The 18,531-nt window shown below is 36.0% G+C and overlaps 2 protein-coding genes and 1 long non-coding RNA gene across 3 annotated transcripts; 2 read left to right on the top strand and 1 right to left on the bottom strand.

Annotated features, from left to right (window-relative positions):
• The first annotated feature begins 1,212 nt into the window (after positions 1 to 1,212).
• LOC143462569 (uncharacterized) lies at positions 1,213 to 1,846 on the top strand. The gene is made up of 2 exons (XR_013118181.1): positions 1,213 to 1,440; positions 1,556 to 1,846. It is a non-coding gene; the product is annotated as an uncharacterized LOC143462569 (long non-coding RNA).
• Positions 1,847 to 3,680: 1,834 nt separating this feature from the next.
• LOC143463429 (uncharacterized) lies at positions 3,681 to 7,236 on the bottom strand. Its single transcript, XM_076961895.1, has 2 exons — positions 5,669 to 7,236; positions 3,681 to 5,586 (listed from the first exon to the last, which is right to left on the bottom strand). Exons 1-2 carry the CDS (start codon positions 5,760 to 5,762, stop codon positions 3,893 to 3,895), a joined length of 1,788 nt encoding a protein of 595 aa, XP_076818010.1. The 5' UTR covers positions 5,763 to 7,236; the 3' UTR covers positions 3,681 to 3,892.
• Positions 7,237 to 11,978: 4,742 nt separating this feature from the next.
• On the top strand, positions 11,979 to 18,512 carry LOC143463455 (Na(+)/H(+) exchange regulatory cofactor NHE-RF3-like). Its single transcript, XM_076961929.1, has 9 exons — positions 11,979 to 12,843; positions 12,927 to 13,120; positions 13,336 to 13,556; positions 13,680 to 13,863; positions 13,980 to 14,106; positions 14,189 to 14,331; positions 14,457 to 14,649; positions 14,946 to 15,146; positions 15,653 to 18,512. Exons 1-9 carry the CDS (start codon positions 12,751 to 12,753, stop codon positions 15,719 to 15,721), a joined length of 1,425 nt encoding a protein of 474 aa, XP_076818044.1. The 5' UTR covers positions 11,979 to 12,750; the 3' UTR covers positions 15,722 to 18,512.
• Positions 18,513 to 18,531: the final 19 nt, after the last annotated feature.

The raw sequence follows: 18,531 nt of genomic DNA, 5'->3' as shown, positions 1-18,531 counted from the left end.
GTACGACGCCATATGTTACCTGATGCTAAAAATGGAAACCGGCTGGCCTTGAAATTAAAATGTATTGGCCCTAACATTGAAATGTGCTGGGCTCAAAATTCTCTTTTTCAAAACTCCCTCTCAAATGTTTGGTGCAATTAATGCAAATTTTTGTGGTTCAAACAAAATACCACGCTGATCTAAACAAACAGCTTTATATGTCAATATGTGCAATGTGTTTAAGCTAGTATTAAACCATAAACGTCGTTTGTTTCCAAACCTTAAGTTTATCAACATCAAATCAAACTTTCGTTTCTAAAGCAGACGTAGCCTATGTTCTAGATTTTGGCACACTGAATAAATTCTAGTAGCCTACTGGCCCAACTTTTTTCAATGAAATTGGGCTCATGTTTAGCAAATGTGTTTTTTTGTCTCAACAGGGCAAGCACCTATTCTTACATCAAGTAAATTAACTAACTTTTCGTTCAGCTGATAGCATAGTTGTGTTGTAAACTGTGGTCTGATCGCTTTAGCTTTCATGCGCCGACTAGTTCGTGCTATAGTGCAACGCGTTGAAAAGCAAGTGTAGTGTATGTCAGACTTAGAAAAAAACAAGAAATCAAGTGAAACAACTTAGTGGAAATTCCCTACTTACGAACTTTGTTGCTGATTTCACCCTTCGTTTGCTTGAAAATTTTTAGGAATATTTTTGTAAAACTTGTCCTGTTTTCATAGACACCTTAAATAGAGTTCTATTTAAGGTGTCTATGCCTGTTTTTGATAAATCCCGAGGTGTTGCATTTTACAATGTATAGGTATAGCATACGTTACAAAGGAGAAAAGAAAGCATCGCCATAACCCATGCATTCTTGCTATTCGACTATTTTGTCAGCTTTAGGTAAAATATTATTTTAGTAAAAATTGTTTTAATAAAAATTTATTTGTAAATTTTATTTGTAAATCTATTTTTATTATTTTAAGTTGTAAAATAAAACGTTAAAAATTTTTCAAAATTGTCTGACTTTCTCATGCGCGAAATAACGATTTTCTGATAAATTAATATTGTCTTGCCCACTCAAGGATAACGCACAACTGTATCAAAGTATAGTATTGTCATAAAATGCATTAAAAAATCCAGATTTATCCAGGGTTGTTTAATAACTATTTTCATGCAGAACTAATACAGCGTCTGTTGTTTCTCTTGAACTTTTACCTGGTTTGTCCCTAGCCGTGGTCTTAATTGAGTCACTTCGGCTTGCACGTAGAATGGATCAGATTTCAGACAAAATCCAGATGATTCTCTCAAGCTAATGCATTGTTTGTTTCTTTGTCCTTACTGCAAAAGACACAACCGATCAAAGATAGCCTATAGTTGGCAAATTAGTATCAGTTTCAGATTAGCTTACTCTGCAAGTTATGCCACCGATTCATCTACAACAAAAATGAAATTAAAACGATGCGGTAAGTTATGAAAAGCTTGTTAGGTGAGGTATTTAAAATAACATAGGCCTAGTGCCGGTGTAAAACGCTATTGTATAGTCTACTAATGGTTTACAAGTTGTGTACATTTCTACAGCTACCTCTTTCATTTTAAGACAAGTTGTAACCTACATCACATTCCACTTCATCTTCTTAGTCGACTAACTTCGAAAAACGTTTGGTGAAATGAGAAAGATCGTCCAAAATCATCTCTGCCGCAAAGTTGAAGAAATGCTTCTTATTTACCTTATTTTTGACTGTGGCCCATTTTGTCGTTTAGCCTAACTTAGATCAGTTCAGTCTTTGAGACAGTTCACGTTAAAATATTAAATATTGTGGGAATTTAAAATGCAACATTGCTTAAAATAAAACATGCTACGAGTTGATACTTGATACGACCATTAATGCCATAACCGACACATATTCCAAATTTTGAACACCTTTCTGCATAATATAAAAACCTGAAATCGGCCTGATCACCTGGATTGAAATGCGTTCTTATAGAATCAAGCGTTTAAGTAGGTAGTCGACGACCTTTCGCGACAGTTATAGTTAACATCAACAACAACGGTTACTTACGTTTTAGTTGTTGTGGGCTAAAATTGTTCTGATTGCTTTGAATTGTTGTCTTACTAAACTAATTCACTGTTAGGCGTGCATCAAAAGGCAGAAAACGTTAAACGCCACCGGTTTAATTAATTATTTATTAATGGCGATACCGTCACGTAGCAACTAAAGTAGGTTTATTTGTTATTTTGTAGTGACCGCATCTGCGCTTCAGCAATACAGGCATAAAGAAACAACGAACGCTGTGGCCTAAATATTTTACCAGCAGATTGTTTTGTCATAGATGGACATATGAGTAAGCAGCAAAAGTTGAATAATTTAAACATTGTTCTAGACTCTAGAGTCTAGACGGTTTGGAACTGGATAGCTTTTGGTTTGGGTTGTTCTTACGGGACATAACCGGCTAAAAGTGACTTTAATCGTTTAAAGCTGCTGTTATTTCAGCCGATTGTGAACATAATTTGGTAAATACGAATTAGGCTACCTATAGCCTAGTTATATAGGCCTAGTTGCTAGGCTAAAAACCTTAATTTGCTTTTGTTTGAGCACTGACCAGTAGGCTTTGTTAGAAAATAGACTTTGTTTAAAATGTTTTATTTAAGATTCCACACGTGCCCGAAATACTGATGATGCCTCGCAGGCAAAATACATTTGTGTATATCTAAGACCTAGGTGTGTAAATCAATTGGCAGATCCGTTAGCGGCTGCTGCAGTTATTACGTGAAATATTTTATAAAACCATGTGACAGCTTCAACCTACTAGGCTTTCGTGATTTAACCAATACATAGTCTACAATTATTTCTTTAAAGGGCTTCGGGCTTTGCGTTTGAATCAAAACGTTTCATATGCTCTCATTAAGGCGTCTCATGTATATGACGCGACAAAGGTTTTTATTACCTGCTAATTGTAAGGATGTGGTTGAACAACATGGCTTTTAAAACAATAATTGAGGCCCCTTTGGTTTCAACCTCACGTCTACAATTACGACGTTTAAACGACGACTTTCTTATTCAGCGCAGCTATTAACTTAGTCCACCAATTGAATTTGACTTGCATGTTGACCGCCGTACAATTCTGACAAGTCACTTGTCATACAAAATGTATTTTCATTTTGTTTGCCAACAATTCTTCAAACCCTCTGTTTGTAAAATTACAAACGGTGATTTTAACACGAGCACGTGCCTTTGTAATATAACAGTTATTAAGAAATTGATGTCGTAATTAACTCATAACCGTATTTTTGATCCTTTACCGGAGTTTCTCATGTCCTTATATTTGGTGAGTCGTCAAATTTGCGCTTTCGTCAACGCCTTCGTAAATTGCAAACGCGCTGCTAAAATTGCTTAATTACTTACTTTTTATGCCTGACGGAAAGATTTATAACGTGTTGATAAATTAGATAAGCGTTGAATTCATGTAGTGTAAAAATACACACGTGCGTTGGCCAAACGGATCATTATACGTATTGTCAACCTTCATTCGTATGCTTCATATAAACGCTCTTGATGTGCAGTATTTGTAACTGCAGATGTTCTTGTTGTCTTTATTTACAGTTGTCGTCGAAACTAGTTGTAACTACTTCTGCTTGCAGTACTTTATCATGATTTAATGTCTCTGGTTCCTATTTTACACAGACTTATAGAAAATCCTGGGCAGAACAAACGAAACCATCTAAAAATATTTTATCAAGTGACACATCACGTATACGAGGAGTAGTATATCTCGTTTATATCAACGTTCATCACATTGAAATATGAGTTTTTGGAAGCGTACAGTTTGACGTTAGCAGACGAAAACAAAGCCAGGCTGATTTGCATTTCTCAGTCATCTCGACTTTAAGGTCAAATCATGACAAATACACTAGAACTATGAGGATGAACTCTCATTTCTATCACGCGAAGAGAACTTTTTACGTAAAAACCTCCAAATCCCAGTCGAATAAAGGAATGGGTTTATAGAGCTATTAATTGGGGTGAGTAAAGGAACCAAATAATTGAACCAACGGTTATTCTGTTTGACAAAATTACTTGCAGCACATTCGTTCATGGTCGAAGTCCAAAATATCGAACTTATCGAAATGACACAAATCGGGATCCAGCAGAGTAAGTCAGTGATTATGATGAAGAAGATCTTTCGCTGCATCTTGAGGTTTTCCACCTCGATTACAGGCAATGGAGGCTGTTGGCCGTTATTCAAACTTTTTTTATCACAAACCAAAAACAGTGCAAATTTTGACAATGTTGCTGAGTTGGAAGATTTGTAAATAATATAAGCATAAGCTACAACTGTGTAAACGAAAGATGAGAAATTAAATACAATTATAAACATGGTAAAAATGCAGTCTTTGTCGTGATAAGAACTTAAATATTTGAATGTGCATGAGGTCTGCTGACTGTAATATCCTGTATAATCTACAGTGCTTTTTTTTGAAATTAAGCCAACTTTTTTCGCAAGCCAAACCAAATCATCCCATGAAGTTTCTTCCATAATAAGATCGCCAGAAGCTTCTGTCAAATTGCATTTTTGCAGAATTGTTTTTAACACCAGGTTCGTCATGTTTTTTAAGTAAGCGCGAGAAACCGTTTCTCTGCTGTCCGTATATATCAGACGAATGTTTTCGACAAATGTTTCTTTGAACAAATCGGAGTTTTGTATCGGGATGTAAGCTAGGTATGTCCACAATGTCCAGGATCCAAATATTAATCCAATTATCAACTTGATATTCGCTAACTTGTATGGCCTAGCAATGCTGTACAATCTCACTGAGGTTATCAGAATAAGAGCAGTTACTGAAATTTGTCCGGATGCAAAATTCAGCAACCCTAGACTTTCACAGATTCTACTCCCAATAACCATTGTCTTTGCTTTAATAGAAATTTCATTAAGGTAGACCGATGTGGAAATCGCCACAATTAACGCGTAAACTCCCATGACCAGATCAGCAAGAGCGAGATTAAGGATGGTGATGTTGTGGACCTTTCTCACTTTAGCGGAAGAGCTGCCGTTAGAGCGACTTCTATAGAGATCAAGGGCGCGGTTAATTACCACGGCTAAGTTTCCTCCAATTGCTGTTATAGGAAGGAGAAAGAAAATCGGAAAGAGGCTCGTCCCGATTGAGTATCGAGGCGAACTCTTGTAATTATTCTCTTCCGAATACTTCTTCTTCACTGACGGACATTTCTCGTAATCGCTGCAAGATGGTTCAGCAAATATCGTCGAAATGTCATTCTTGATAGTTGTTTCGTTTGGATAGGTTCGTTTTAATAAAGTGTAAAGGGTTTTGAAATTTCCAGATTCGGAAATGTTGCCATTGAAAACAATACTGGTAGATCTGATGTCGGTATCTTTAACCCATTTCATCAAATCTTTTCCATTCCAGGAATGATTCTTCTTATCACTGAGCTTCATTCGATTTACACAGACATAATAGAAATTTCTGCTTTGGTTTGACATCCGATCACCTCCAATAGTTTGGTTGTGATTCAGACTTCCACTGATGTTCTTCTTGCAGGAAATTTGAGCGCAAAATTCGTCAGTGAGGTTACTGAAGATTACATCTCCTAAAAAATTTGTATTAAAATACAACTCTGTCAGCGAAATTAAGCTTACTTATATCAAATTCAGTCCAAAATCACCGCATACCTGACGATGAATGTGACAGCATAGCGAGAAATAAGAGAAACTTTTTCATCGATGTACAATGTCCTGCATCTTGACACACAATCTTCCTTTTCATAATTCTATCTTGCTGGTCATTTTTTTTAATGATGCAACGATATGTTTATTTCGAAACCTGCACCAACCTTTACTGAAAGCATAAGCGTTTATTGAATTAACAATAATCTAATAATGCCCATTTTATTACCAAAATTGGTCATATTATCAAGATTAATAACTACTGATTAATTTCGTGTATTTTTACTTGGCCTCTGACGAGCATCTCGTATAGAAAATGGAGCCGGCCAAAATTGTTAACACCTGACAAGCTGTTTTCTTTCACTATCGTGAGAATTCACAAACCTGGTTTACGTGACTGGTCCAAGTACACAGTTTACGACAAAGTGTCATTTTTCCAAAAACTTTGCTCGTTTGCGGTCGGTTAAAATTTACCTTGAGCGCGAGAAAAACGTTCTGCAAGTGGCACGGTATTTAAATTGCCTGTTTTTTGAGGGTGTGGCTAAAAACTAGCTTCCTCTTATAAGACAATACTTCACTATTGTCTCCTCAATTTTTCTTACGGCTTGGGGCAGTTACAGCAATTGTCAAGATCGTGCGTAATTAGTTCTATAATAACAACTATATAGCAAAGCCGTATTCCTTGTAACATCAAAAACTTACAATGACCTTTGCTTAGTAAGCCTATATTTAAGCTAAAAGAAGTCGTCATCTTATCCCAGGAAATTTTTTCTAAAACCGATTAAATCTCAATTTGGAAGCAAAAACTTTCTATTTTGGGTATACATTGCGTAAAATACTGCGGCTATGTTGTTCTCTTTCTAGTGTAAGTTTGTCTATAGAGAATCGTTTGTACTGCAAAACCTGAATATCAAATAGACTACTCCAATTTTACATTCCATGTCTGGTTGATCTTGTTGGCCCACACGTTACATCTAATTGTCTACTTAAACTTATAATCAACGTACACATATAAAGAACCGACAGTAGAAACACGAGTAAGTAGCAACTATTTTCACCATATCTGTAAGAACGTCTTTTGCGTAAAGCGACAATCGATTAAAACGCACATACCTATCTCGTTGGCTACTAGCACATTTCTCGTTTCTCACCTTCTAGTTTTGAATGCCACGTGAATACAAGATACATATCTTTTCTTTAAGCTTTACATTAGCATATACTCTTGTCATTTCTGTGATAATAATTGTTAAACCAGTCTTTTTAATTATGCTCAATAGATTCTTATTGTATGCTTCGATAAATTAAGAACCTGTAATACCTTTTTATACAATTAAAACTGCTCAAAGTTATGATACACTATATGCATGTTAAGTTTCTACACCATTTCTTACCAATGATACTAAAATTTGAGGAAAGCGATTTATTGGATTGAAACATTTTAACAACATAGTTATTCCAAAACAATATAAATCACTACCTCGGACTAGAATCATTGCAAGGCTGCCAATGATTTAATTTCAAACCTCTGTTTAAAAATCTTTTCATGTAAAAACATACGAAGCCTACACTCCTCGGCAGCACTGTCCAAAGTGATATTTATTTACAGTGAGTATTCTATAAATAATTAGCAGAAATGCGATGTACAGACGGCGAAAAAAGCTCACTTCCAGAACAAAAACTGCTAATTAGGCTTCACCAGACAAATGGCATACCCTATACTCAAGGTCAAATAAACCTGCAATTAGTGGTCGCTTCGTTTAAGGTCATTATATGGGAAATTAACTGCCTTATTAAATTGGCAGTGTTTGACTTATAATTGCGAGAAAGGTTTAAATTGGTGGATATCAAAGGCTTGTAACTTGCTTCCAATAGTAATTTAACTGCTGGATGAATAAAACGCACAAATTATAGAATTTATTTTCAGTAATTTTCAGAAGTCGTGAAACTAATCGGTAAAAAAGAAAAAAAAATCGCCATTAGCAAAGCGAACATGGGATGTGCAGACAAGCACAGAAAATAAATTCAAAACTCGGGAGTCAAAAAAAAATTCAAAACTATTGTTATGTATTAAGCTACTGTACTTTTACAGCTTTCATGATGTAACTAATGTAAGGCAACTTTATCTACAAATACTGTTCAGAAACCTTAAATATAGGATATAATATCATCATATATTAACCCTTTGCGGTCTACCTACATCCCTGGGATGATAAACAAAATTATGTAATGCTGTCCACCTACATCCCTAGGATGACTTTTGTGTACAGCGGTTTTTACGGGTCTACCAACATGCTAAGAATGTTACAACATTTTTTATCGATTTTGGAACATAGTAGATGGTATTTATTAGGGTTTTTCCCTGACTTTTGTTAAGTTGAAGTTAAGTTGGAACTGGAAAACAGTTAGTAAAACTGGGGTAGGCATGAGCAATTCTTGCACTCAGCAATAATGAATTTTGCTTGTTATTGTATTTTATTACTACCTTACAGACGAGAGTTGTAGTAAATAGTATTGGATTGTTTATAGTAAAATGGCTGCTAGAAGGTTTAGTGCTAATGATGTACTTGAAATGCTTGATTCTGAAGATGAAAATCATTCAGACATGGAGGTTGATGAAGAGAGTGATTTTTCTGATTTAGATATGGAAATGAGTGATGATGGGAGCTCTGATCCAGATGAGCACTCAGACAGTGATGGATCTACCTCTAATGATGTTGTAGACCCTAATGGATGGAGAGTATGGCATGATAATGACAGTGATTTTCCTCATCACCCATTTACAGCTACTGATGTGGGACCAAACTTGGAAAAGATCCCAGAAACAGAATTGGAATATTTTCAAAACCTACCAAATGGGGGCTTCGGGTGTATGTCTTGTCTGACTCGGAATCTGGGTATATCTCAGCTTTTGAACCCTATTTTGGAAAAACTACTACAGAAAATTTGTCGCGTCAAGATCTGCCGTTTACATCGAGAATCGTGATGCATTTAGTTGGCAAGCTGCTGTCAAAAGTCAGAGCAAGTGGTTATCATGTATACACAGACCGGTTTTATACAAGCTGCACTCTAGCAAAAGAACTGCTTCAGAATGAAATCCACCTTACTGGAACTATCCAGAAAAATAGGGTTGGGCTACCCACTGAAGTGAAGCGTTTGCGATTGAAAAATTTACAGTTGAAAGCATACCGTCATCCACAAAATATTCTAGCACTTGGATGGCAAGATAAACGCTTGATACTGATGCTCAGCACCTGGCACAATGCGGACACTGCACCCCACAGTCGTTGGCGAAATGGGAGGCAGGAAGATGTAGAGAAACCTGATGTAATCCGTGATTACACAGCTAATATGGGCGCAGTTGATCTTTCTGATCATTACTGCGCATCATACTCCTTCACACGAAAAACGCTGCGGTGGTGGAGAAAGCTATTTTTCTGGTTGATTGAAGTATGCATGGTTAACTCATTCTTGGTTTACAAGGAGATGAAACAGCTTAAAGATACAAGACACCTACAATACAGAAACAAGGTGATTGTGCAACTTATAGGAGACGTCCGCAACAGGAACCCCAAACGAGGAAGGCCAAGTGAAAGCGATTCTGCTGAGCGCCTCAACAAATTACCACATTTCATCAAAAAAGGAGCAAGAGGTCACACAAAGAATTGTATGGTTTGCAACACCAAAGAACAAAGGAAAACCACTTTATACTTTTGTGAAACATGTCAAAGAAAACCTGGACTTCATCCGGGAGAATGTTTCAGAAAATATCACACATAAGTCACCTACAAAGACTGACCAAAGTCCAGGCATCATACAGGAGTTCACCAGAAAATTTCAACAGTGTGATAACAGTGTGATAACAGTGTGATAAGAGTGTGATAATTTTACTTGTATACAAACGGAATTTGTGTTTGAATAAACGACAGAAGTGTTTGAATATTGTGATACCTTTTGTCTAGAAAATACATGATGCAAAAAATTGCGAAAAGTAGCATTTTTAAAAACGCTAAAAAAAAAAATTTTAAAAAAATTTCGACAAAAAAAATTCACAGCCGTACTCTACACATATAAAACTACCCAAAAATGCAATAAAAAAAAATTGGACCTAGACTGACCGAAACGGTAAAAATAAATTGGACCGCAAAGGGTTAAGGGCTCAGTAGAATGCTTTGAATGATAGGACTTGTTCATCACTCCTTACTGAAAACCACTTGATGACGTCATTATAGTAATGAGAGTGTATTCTCACTCACGTCATAGGCGAATGTCGTACGAAAAAACTTCAAATCTCATTAAAGTAAAGGTAGGGCATAATGATGAAGCTATTAATAATCAATTATGGCGCAAGCACAGGAGAATCAAACAGTTGACCCAGAGATCATTTCCGAAAATCCCACCCTTACCTTCTCATCTTCATCTTTCTATTTATTCAACACACTCAGTGTTTAAAGCCACCTTATAGTTTACGTGCAGGTATGAGCGTACAACGATTCTCGTTCAATTTATGTGCAAATCTTTTTTCGCAAAAAGTTCCAGACCCCAGTTGAATAAAGGAAGGGGTTAATGGAGCTATTAATTGGGGTAAGTAAGGGAACCAAATAGTTGAACCAGTGGTCATTTTGATTCACGAAATCCCTAGCAGCACATTCGTCCATGGTTGAAGTGAAGATTATCGAACTTAACGAAATGACACAAATCGGGATCCAGCAGAATAAGTCTGTGATTATGATAAAGAAGATTTTACGCTGCATCTTGAGATTTTCCACCTCGATTACAGGCAGTGGAGGCCGAACGGGGTCATATAACACTAACTACAAGCACAAAATAAACAAAATTTGCAACTTTTATGGCAAAGTCGGCATTTTGGCATGAACCACTTTCGGACGATATAATCATAAACTAAACCACATGAAAATAAAGCAGAATGAAGAAACAAGATAGACATGGTAAAAATTAATCTCAATTGCAATTGCAAAAAGAACTTAAATTTTTAAATCAGCCACCAGATTGTTTTTCCGCAGGTCACTTTCATCAAACGCCATACTGTGGCGTAAATTTTAAAATGTTTAACATATAGGTCAGGACGAGGGTTCACTCCCTAGCAAGCTGGCGTGCTTTATTTCCGTTTATTTCCGAGAGATCAAAATTAATAATAAAAACAGCTAATGTAAACTAGCTAAATGCTTCAAGTGGACCTAGTCTCGGCTAAATTAGTTTAAATTTAAGTCTTCGTTAAAAGAAGTTCGTGTTAGCATGGAAAGAAATCTTTATATTTCGCTCTGAAACTTTTCAAACAGATTTTTGTGTATCATGTAGTTTCTATATTTAGCAAAGTGCTAGTGACCAAGCCCAATCAGGTTGTTGTTGTACGGTGTTATTGCAAAGGAAAAAATTATCCCTTCCAAGCTATTTCACAGTTTTCTTGTTACTTTAACTTAAAATTTCTAACATATACAGTCAGCGAAACCAAACCAAACCAAACTTTTTCGTCCAATCTAGACCTAATTTCAAATTAAACCCTAAATAGCTATAATCAGCTTGAAGCTTGCCCATTCTCCTGACCTAACCGCCTACTGTACTTTTAACAACGACCTACGTGACCTATTGAGCTTACGCGGTAGATAAAATAAATACCTAGCTTACGCGGTAGATAATCACTTTCACTTAATCGTTGTAAGCTGCGGCTGTATACGTCATAACAGCAACAGAGCTTGTGGTCGTAATCTTTCCGATATAAGCCTGTTGTATACATAGGCCGATTGTCATTAACAAAGTCATTGAATGAAATACTTGACCAGCAGTTCCTGATTATATGATATAACAATATGCTCAAGAAATAAATGTTTGCCATTAACTCACGCGTTTATTTAATCTTGCGAACTTTTTAATGCGAACATTACTTACATCGCAATTCACTCACAGAAGCGCCAGAAATAGGTACAGGTACAACTTATGTAATGATAACTTTGTTTTAAAGCTGTTTAATTTGCATAAAACTGTTTTCAATGATTGTGAACTTGTGTGCGAAGTCAGACACATGCGCTTAAATCCAAATACAGACATACAGTACCTTTGGTGAACTGTTTACTTATACATAGCTGAAACACTGAAAATAAAACAGTTTTTACGTTTCTTTCAGTCTATGTTTAGTTCAACTTTCCGTTACTGCTCATTCAGTTTTCGTCAGTGCGTAGTTTATTGCTTTACAGCCTGCGTTAACGCTCGCACGTCTCCTATTAATATTTAAGCCAGGTGGTAATTTTGATGTAATAGAGAGGTATTGGACTACAACTTTCAGTATGGTGTATTCATGACATGCAGCTGTTAATGCATAAGCACTGGGGCACACTTTCTCTGCGTTGTAGGTTTATCTGGTTAAGAACGTGCTTTATCTGCCATGGTGATAGGCTACTGCAGTGTTAGTAAGTCTATATACTGATTGTCAGCTCTCACTTATTTACATACAGAAGGAGTTTTGCATTGTAAGTGGCAGCTTTCATATAAATGAAACATGGGCAAGCCGAGTAAGTCTTCTGTATAAAAGAATTATATTTAAGTGTTCTGGAATTCTATTCTGGAATTTTTCCGGCGAGTAAGTATTATGTATACAGATGAATTGTGGTTGTAGTTATACGCGCGTTCACTTTCGCTTTTAACCACGGCAAATGCTACGGCTAAAGGATTACATTGTCGCGATTTTAGTGTCCAGATTATTTAACTTGTCCATAAACAAAAAGAAATACTGCTGCTTGATGTTGCATCCCTGAACTGCCAGATATTGTCTTAAATCTAGCATTCCACTATAAGTTATATCAACTATATATTATATATCTGTATGTCTGTATGTCACTGTATATTTCAATTGTGTATATCAAGGCCTAATTTATGAATGTTTTTAATCGTTAGCTGGAATATTTACCAACTGAATTAAACATGTAGTAAATTTGGCTTTTTTCTCCCTGTGACAGTTGCGTTTGTTTGCCCATAATTTTATGCGCAGTACGTAGGCTACGTCGATAGCAAAAGCCCATACGCTGAACCATACGATCTTTTCCGCGTTTTGTTGCTTGGTTATTTATAATAACACCATGATGGAGCCAAAAGTTCGCATCTGTCACATCAGGAAAGATCCCGAAGAGAAATTTCAATTCTTTCTCGAGGAAGACAACGACACGAGACATGTAAGTTCGATGACGTCATAAACCCTTTTTGCCAAGGTGCATTTCAAAGCCGCTAGACGGCAGTAAGAACTTATTTTCTTAAGGTAGTTTTATCGGTTGTACCGGATGGGCCAGCTGGCAGGGCAGGGTTAAAAGTGGGTGACAGGATTCTTGAAGTTGACGGAACAAACGTTAAACAGTTGGATTATGACGACGTAGTGGAACAGTTACGTCAAGGGGTGCTACACAATGAAATCAAGCTAAAAGTTGTAGACTGCGGTCTTCAGTTGAATAGAGAGTAAATATGAAATGCATTGGACTGAAAGAAAACACTTTAAAATACTAATATGTATACATTTGGTATATTTTTGGGAGTCTAGCGCTAATTTTCAATCATTCTTATATATAACATCTTATATATCTACATATACAGCGTCAAGTTTATTTTAGTTTAGTTTATTAAACTTTTTACACAGAAATTCGATTCATATTTACATGACCTCTTATGCACAGGGAAATGTATATTAATGGAGAACACGCAAGACCGTTTCCAAATAACGTACAAACTTCAAAAGATAAAACAAGACGCAATTTAGGCTACGGCGCAAAGAGAGAGACGCCACTAAACAGCAGCTTGCCATCTACCGACCGAAATAAAGCCCACTTAATCCATGTCGCCAAAGGCCAAAACCAAGAGTATGGAATGTTTCTACGAAGCAAGAATGAGAAACCTGGTAAAAAATGTTATAAGCAGCCGAGCACCCAAAGACAAGAACTCGTAAACGACAAGTGGCTGAGCATTAGTAGTTATCATGCTTCTCTATTATCCTCCTGAACTAATTCTTCATATTTATCAGGACACTACTCATTAGATGTTGACATCGGAAAGGCGTGTGAAAGATGTGGCGTGAAAAACAATGATCGTCTGATTGCTGTAAACGGCAAGACAGTTTTGGGAAGAGACCACAATGACGTTGTCCGACTTATTAAATCGATACCGAATCACGTTGTGCTCTTGCTCCTTCCTCTTGCTGCATCCCAGTGAGTGTTTGATCGACGATCCGTCTGGAAAATTTTGCTTTTTATAAAAGAACAATTAATTTTTCAAACACAAAACATTTTTCGAAAACTATTAAATTCTTCAATTAAATTTTAAGATCATCTAAGAAAGAAGACTTCTTTAATGCGCTGAATGGCGCTAAAGAGCGTCTTATTGACCGACCCCGAGCTGTTAAGTTACAAAGAGGAAAACAAGGTTTTCGATTTAAATTGGCATCAGGCAAGGTCGGTTTATAAGTTTTTTTACAACCTTGTACTCGATGTTTTATCGGCAAATATTGCCAAACATGTTTTTTTTGTTTCATAGGAAAGTCCCCTACACGTCATAGAAAACGTCGCTGAAAATTCCGCTGCTTACCGTTCAGGACTTCGTAATAATGACGTCGTTGTCAGTGTCAGCGGAGTTGACGTCATGCAATTGACGAATGCAAAATGTTTAAAAATGATAAAGTCAGTGCTGCTAAGTTACTAAAATACATTGGTAACGCCACCATAAATACCAAAACCTCTTTGCAAAACTATGTATTCCAAGTGGCTTATGTGCTCGACAATTATGCAATTATGTTCTTTTCCAGGGATGCCAAAGGTAGTGTCGAAGTAACAGTCGCCTCCAAAGAGACCGGGCAGTTATTTTATGACTTGGGCATCTCTGTGAAATCTGACTTGCTTAATAATTGGCCAAAGGAAGAGTATTTAAGAATTCCAAACGTCGATGATTTAGTTTCAGCATTTCAAAAGCAAAACAATCAAAGCGATGCCATGGAAACGGTACACACATGCAAAACACCACAAATTCCTGTAACAGTTTCACCTACAGTAATATTATCTTACCATATAAGGTTCATGGGCGCCCTCAGAAAATTTTGTAAGGATGGGCGAGATTATGATTGTTTCTTTTTCAAACAAGTTTAAATCGTCCAAAAACACTGACAGAGCTTGTAAGCGCAACCTAATCTAACACAAATATAACCTCTTACAATTTTATTTGAAGAACGAAACAAACGCTTAAGTTTGCCGACCCTGTGTCTAGGCCTTTTAAACTTAATCTTTTTTTGTTGTCGCAGTCAAATTCTGCTCGTGTTTGTAAGCTGCGTAAGATAGAAGGGAAATTCGGATTCCACGTTCAGGAGACTGAAAAAGAAGAAGAAAGTCACATTCTGCACCTGATCGAGCCAGGAGGAGCGGCAGATCTGGCCGGAATCCAGGAGAACGATCGCCTCATTGAGATCAACGGATTAAACGTGGAGGATGTTAGCTACGATCAGGTACACAATGCACGACTTTCTGCACCGCACCGTAAACGTCAGTAATTTTGTCAATTATTAATTTTTGCACCAGTGGTTTCTGCAGTAAACCTGTGGTGTACAAAAGAGAAAAAATATTCGTATAAAGAGAAATTTCTTAGTCTATAGACATCTTATGTAAAGTATAAAGCATCTTTGCGTAAGAGAGCAACTTCTATCTGCGTGAAGGTGGTTACTTATTCAAACATGAACTCGGTTACCTGCCATGTTCTTTCTTATTCAGTGACTTGTTTGCAGATATGGTTGCTTACACGCTACATAGTTTCTTATTCATAAAATTATCCTTAAATATTCCATGTTCACCGATTTTGAATAAGTAACCAGGAAACAATTAACCAGTTACAAGCCGGTCCAACTTCTTAATTTTATCTTTATGTAGCTTTGTATGCAGACATTTATGTTAAAATTTAGTAGAAATAAAAAAGAAGCGTTTTTGAATTCGCGTACAGTCTTTTACTATTTATCAGGTTGTGGAACGCATACGAAACTCTGGTGACGAAGTAAAGTTTCTTGTCTTGGATGACAAAAAAGATTGAAGACGTTTTTCCTCTTTTTCATTTTCACTAAAAACCACGGCAAGCGCGTAGAAACTGAGGGCATGATCGATGATATGCAATACAGAATGAATAAAACGAGTGGCGTAGTATGCAATATCAATCTTTTTCAATATAAGTAAACAATATTAATCTTTTATAATACAAGTTAAAAGCATTGTATATGTTATTATGCTCGGTATTGGTATAAAACCACAAATATATGGCGTCATACAATTTCCAAATAACAAATACTGTATTGTTTAGTTATACCTGTAACAAAAACAAGCAGTTACCAAAAAATTGAAAACCAAGTGATAAGAAGCTCGCTTGATTGTGAAAAGAATTGATTACAGTGACAAATCATTAAAAACAAAACAAATAAAAATGAATAAACTAAATGAACAAAACAAATGCATGGGAACAAAAATGTCACGTCATGTCATTTTTACATGACAGTAAAAATTACCTTAAATATTTCGAAATCGTAAAACCCATAATCAAGACTTCTTTTCATCGCTTTCTCTGTATCAAAAACCTGCCAACTTCGCAAACACATCACACGGTATAAAACTTCACAGCGATGGACTAAATTATCAAGTCGTGAAAAAAAACATTCCTGATTCTCATCAAACGGTTTTATTCACATAACTGCTGTATAGTCCTAGCTTTTGGTGCTAAACGACACAAGCGTGGTATTTTAAGTTTGTCATTTTGAAGAACCTGGCAGTTATTGTATTACTAAATGTTTGTGGAAGTAATAATTTTTTCGAAAAAGTTAGAGTTTGTTGATTCAATACATTTTGGCGCCTGCTCTTGACAAGTCGAAAAGTTTTGTTACTGCCACCTAAAAGTCCGCTGACGAGCAAAAGATTAATTATTTATGTAATCGATTGTAAATACCAGAGCATAAGATCAGATAGCGCATCTTTTATAAGCAATAGCCGCACCTATGACGCACATTAATCACAGAATGCCTTGGAGTTGGGCGATAGCTGCGTCACGAGTATTGACTAATATGACCACTTTAAATGAAGCGACTGAGTACTCAAGAAAATAAAGGGACTTTTACCTTGTTTAAGGCTGAAAACAACAACAATGACTGCTGATTATTCGCCTTTTTTTGCGATAAAATAAATAGTTTTACCGAAGGAGAAACGATCAACATAAAATTGAATATATAGTTAGTTCTTGTAGTTGGGTCAGTTTGCTTTTTTATCATTCATATCTCTAAGGTTTATAAAAAAAACAAAATGTAAAAAAGACTGTGCTAATTTTGCAATGCAATTCTGTTTAGTTAAAATCATTAAAAGAGGACATAAGCTCATACAAACATTCACCTTAAAGTTTTCAGCATACGAACTGCATGATACAAACAGTGTCCAATTATAACTCGTTTTTATCTCTCTTATCATAACTGCAAGCCGAATACCCACTCCAATATTGACAGGTTTATTAGACCAGTATTAATAATGAAATACTCTCATCAATATCAGAGCTAACAACAGAGAAACTTAATTACGCACTGCTGGTTATGCGGTCCAGTAGATTAACCACGGCTTAGGATACGAAACACGATCATTCGTTCGTTTAGGGCGCGACGTACTAAATATAGGATTCTCACCGATGATAATAATGAGTGCCAGACTGAGAGCATACTGTACCAAGGTAGCTATTGATCTTCATGTTCTTGATCTGGTAGATTTTTTTTAAACTAAAAAGCCGTCACAAGCGGAGTTAGTTATACTGTACAACTATGAGATGAAGATTTTAACGTGTCTAGAAATGAGATGTGATGATGTTATATAACAGCAGCATTACTATTTACGGATCATTCTGAATAGCTTGCCAAAATATAGCTAGTATAGCTATTAAGTAGCTAATGTATAGACTAAATATCAAAGTATGGTTAATATAACTTATGTAGCTAATGTAATTAAGTAAAAAATAAAGTAAATATTAATTATTAGCTACATTAGTTACACCAGCTGACATCATCTATAATAAAATTAGTTACATTAACTACATTTCGTTATTTAGAGCGTTACCTTATAGTTAAGATAAAAAATTGGCGGGAAAGAAAAGGGCTTAGATAAAGCATCGAGCTTGTGCATGAGTATGATTTCAAGAAACCGGGAGGTTTTGGAATATAGCAAACTTTACTGTCTTCTCCCAAAAGACAAACTTCTAAAAGATGCCACTCTGATATTTTTCTCACCATATATCGGCATGCTTTGAAACTAAATCCATCTCCAGTTGCGTTGATTCGAACTAAGATTAAAGTCTTAGACAAACAGGTAGGTATGTACAGATTGGTTAGTCTTAGATTCGTAGTTAGATTTTTCTAACTAAGTTTAATTTAGAATTCACTAAGGTTATAATTTAAGATAGCTTTGTCATGTAGACGAAGAACAGACGTTTCCAAGAACAGTTTTGTAAAATATTAAACGTTTGACGCTTGAGATTAATTTCAAACAACTTGAAACATCAATTGCTCTAACTTATAATCCGCAACATCCATAATCATAGCGACAGAGTTAACGGCCGGATTTGAGAAAATAAAATGTCGCAACGTGCTTGTTCGAATAGATCGGTTGGAGGTTTCAAAGCATTATATGGCAAAATTAAGATACCTGGGATCCGAGAAAAGGACACTAGCGTTTTGTGGCATTTCAAACAGTAAAATGTTACTTACAAAGCTGTCATTATAAAAGTGATATCGGACCAATGTTAAATGGCATAACTTCGCAGAACCTGCAATATATTAAACCAGATAGCTATTACCTTGTGCGAAGTCTCATAAGTTAAACCAC

The sequence above is a fragment of the Clavelina lepadiformis genome, chromosome 6, assembly GCF_947623445.1.
Source record: "Clavelina lepadiformis chromosome 6, kaClaLepa1.1, whole genome shotgun sequence".
NCBI classification, from domain to species: Eukaryota; Metazoa; Chordata; class Ascidiacea; order Aplousobranchia; family Clavelinidae; genus Clavelina; species Clavelina lepadiformis.
Note: the sequence above shows the minus strand (reverse complement) of the source record. Positions and strands in the feature narration are given on the sequence as shown.

What these genes read in the sequence shown, in the direction of transcription:
- LOC143463455 (XM_076961929.1), top strand. Translation starts at nt 12,751, where the DNA reads ATGATGGAGCCAAAAGTTCGCATCTGTCACATCAGGAAAGATCCCGAA. An exon ending in AAATGTTTAAAAATGATAAA is followed by an intron (nt 14,332 to 14,456) that starts GTCAGTGCTGCT and finishes GTTCTTTTCCAG; the next exon opens with GGATGCCAAAGGTAGTGTCG. An exon ending in AAAGCGATGCCATGGAAACG is followed by an intron (nt 14,650 to 14,945) that starts GTACACACATGC and finishes TTGTTGTCGCAG; the next exon opens with TCAAATTCTGCTCGTGTTTG.
- LOC143463429 (XM_076961895.1), bottom strand. Translation starts at nt 5,762, where the DNA reads ATGAAAAGGAAGATTGTGTGTCAAGATGCAGGACATTGTACATCGATG. An exon ending in GCTGTCACATTCATCGTCAG is followed by an intron (nt 5,587 to 5,668) that starts GTATGCGGTGAT and finishes CAAATTTTTTAG; the next exon opens with GAGATGTAATCTTCAGTAAC.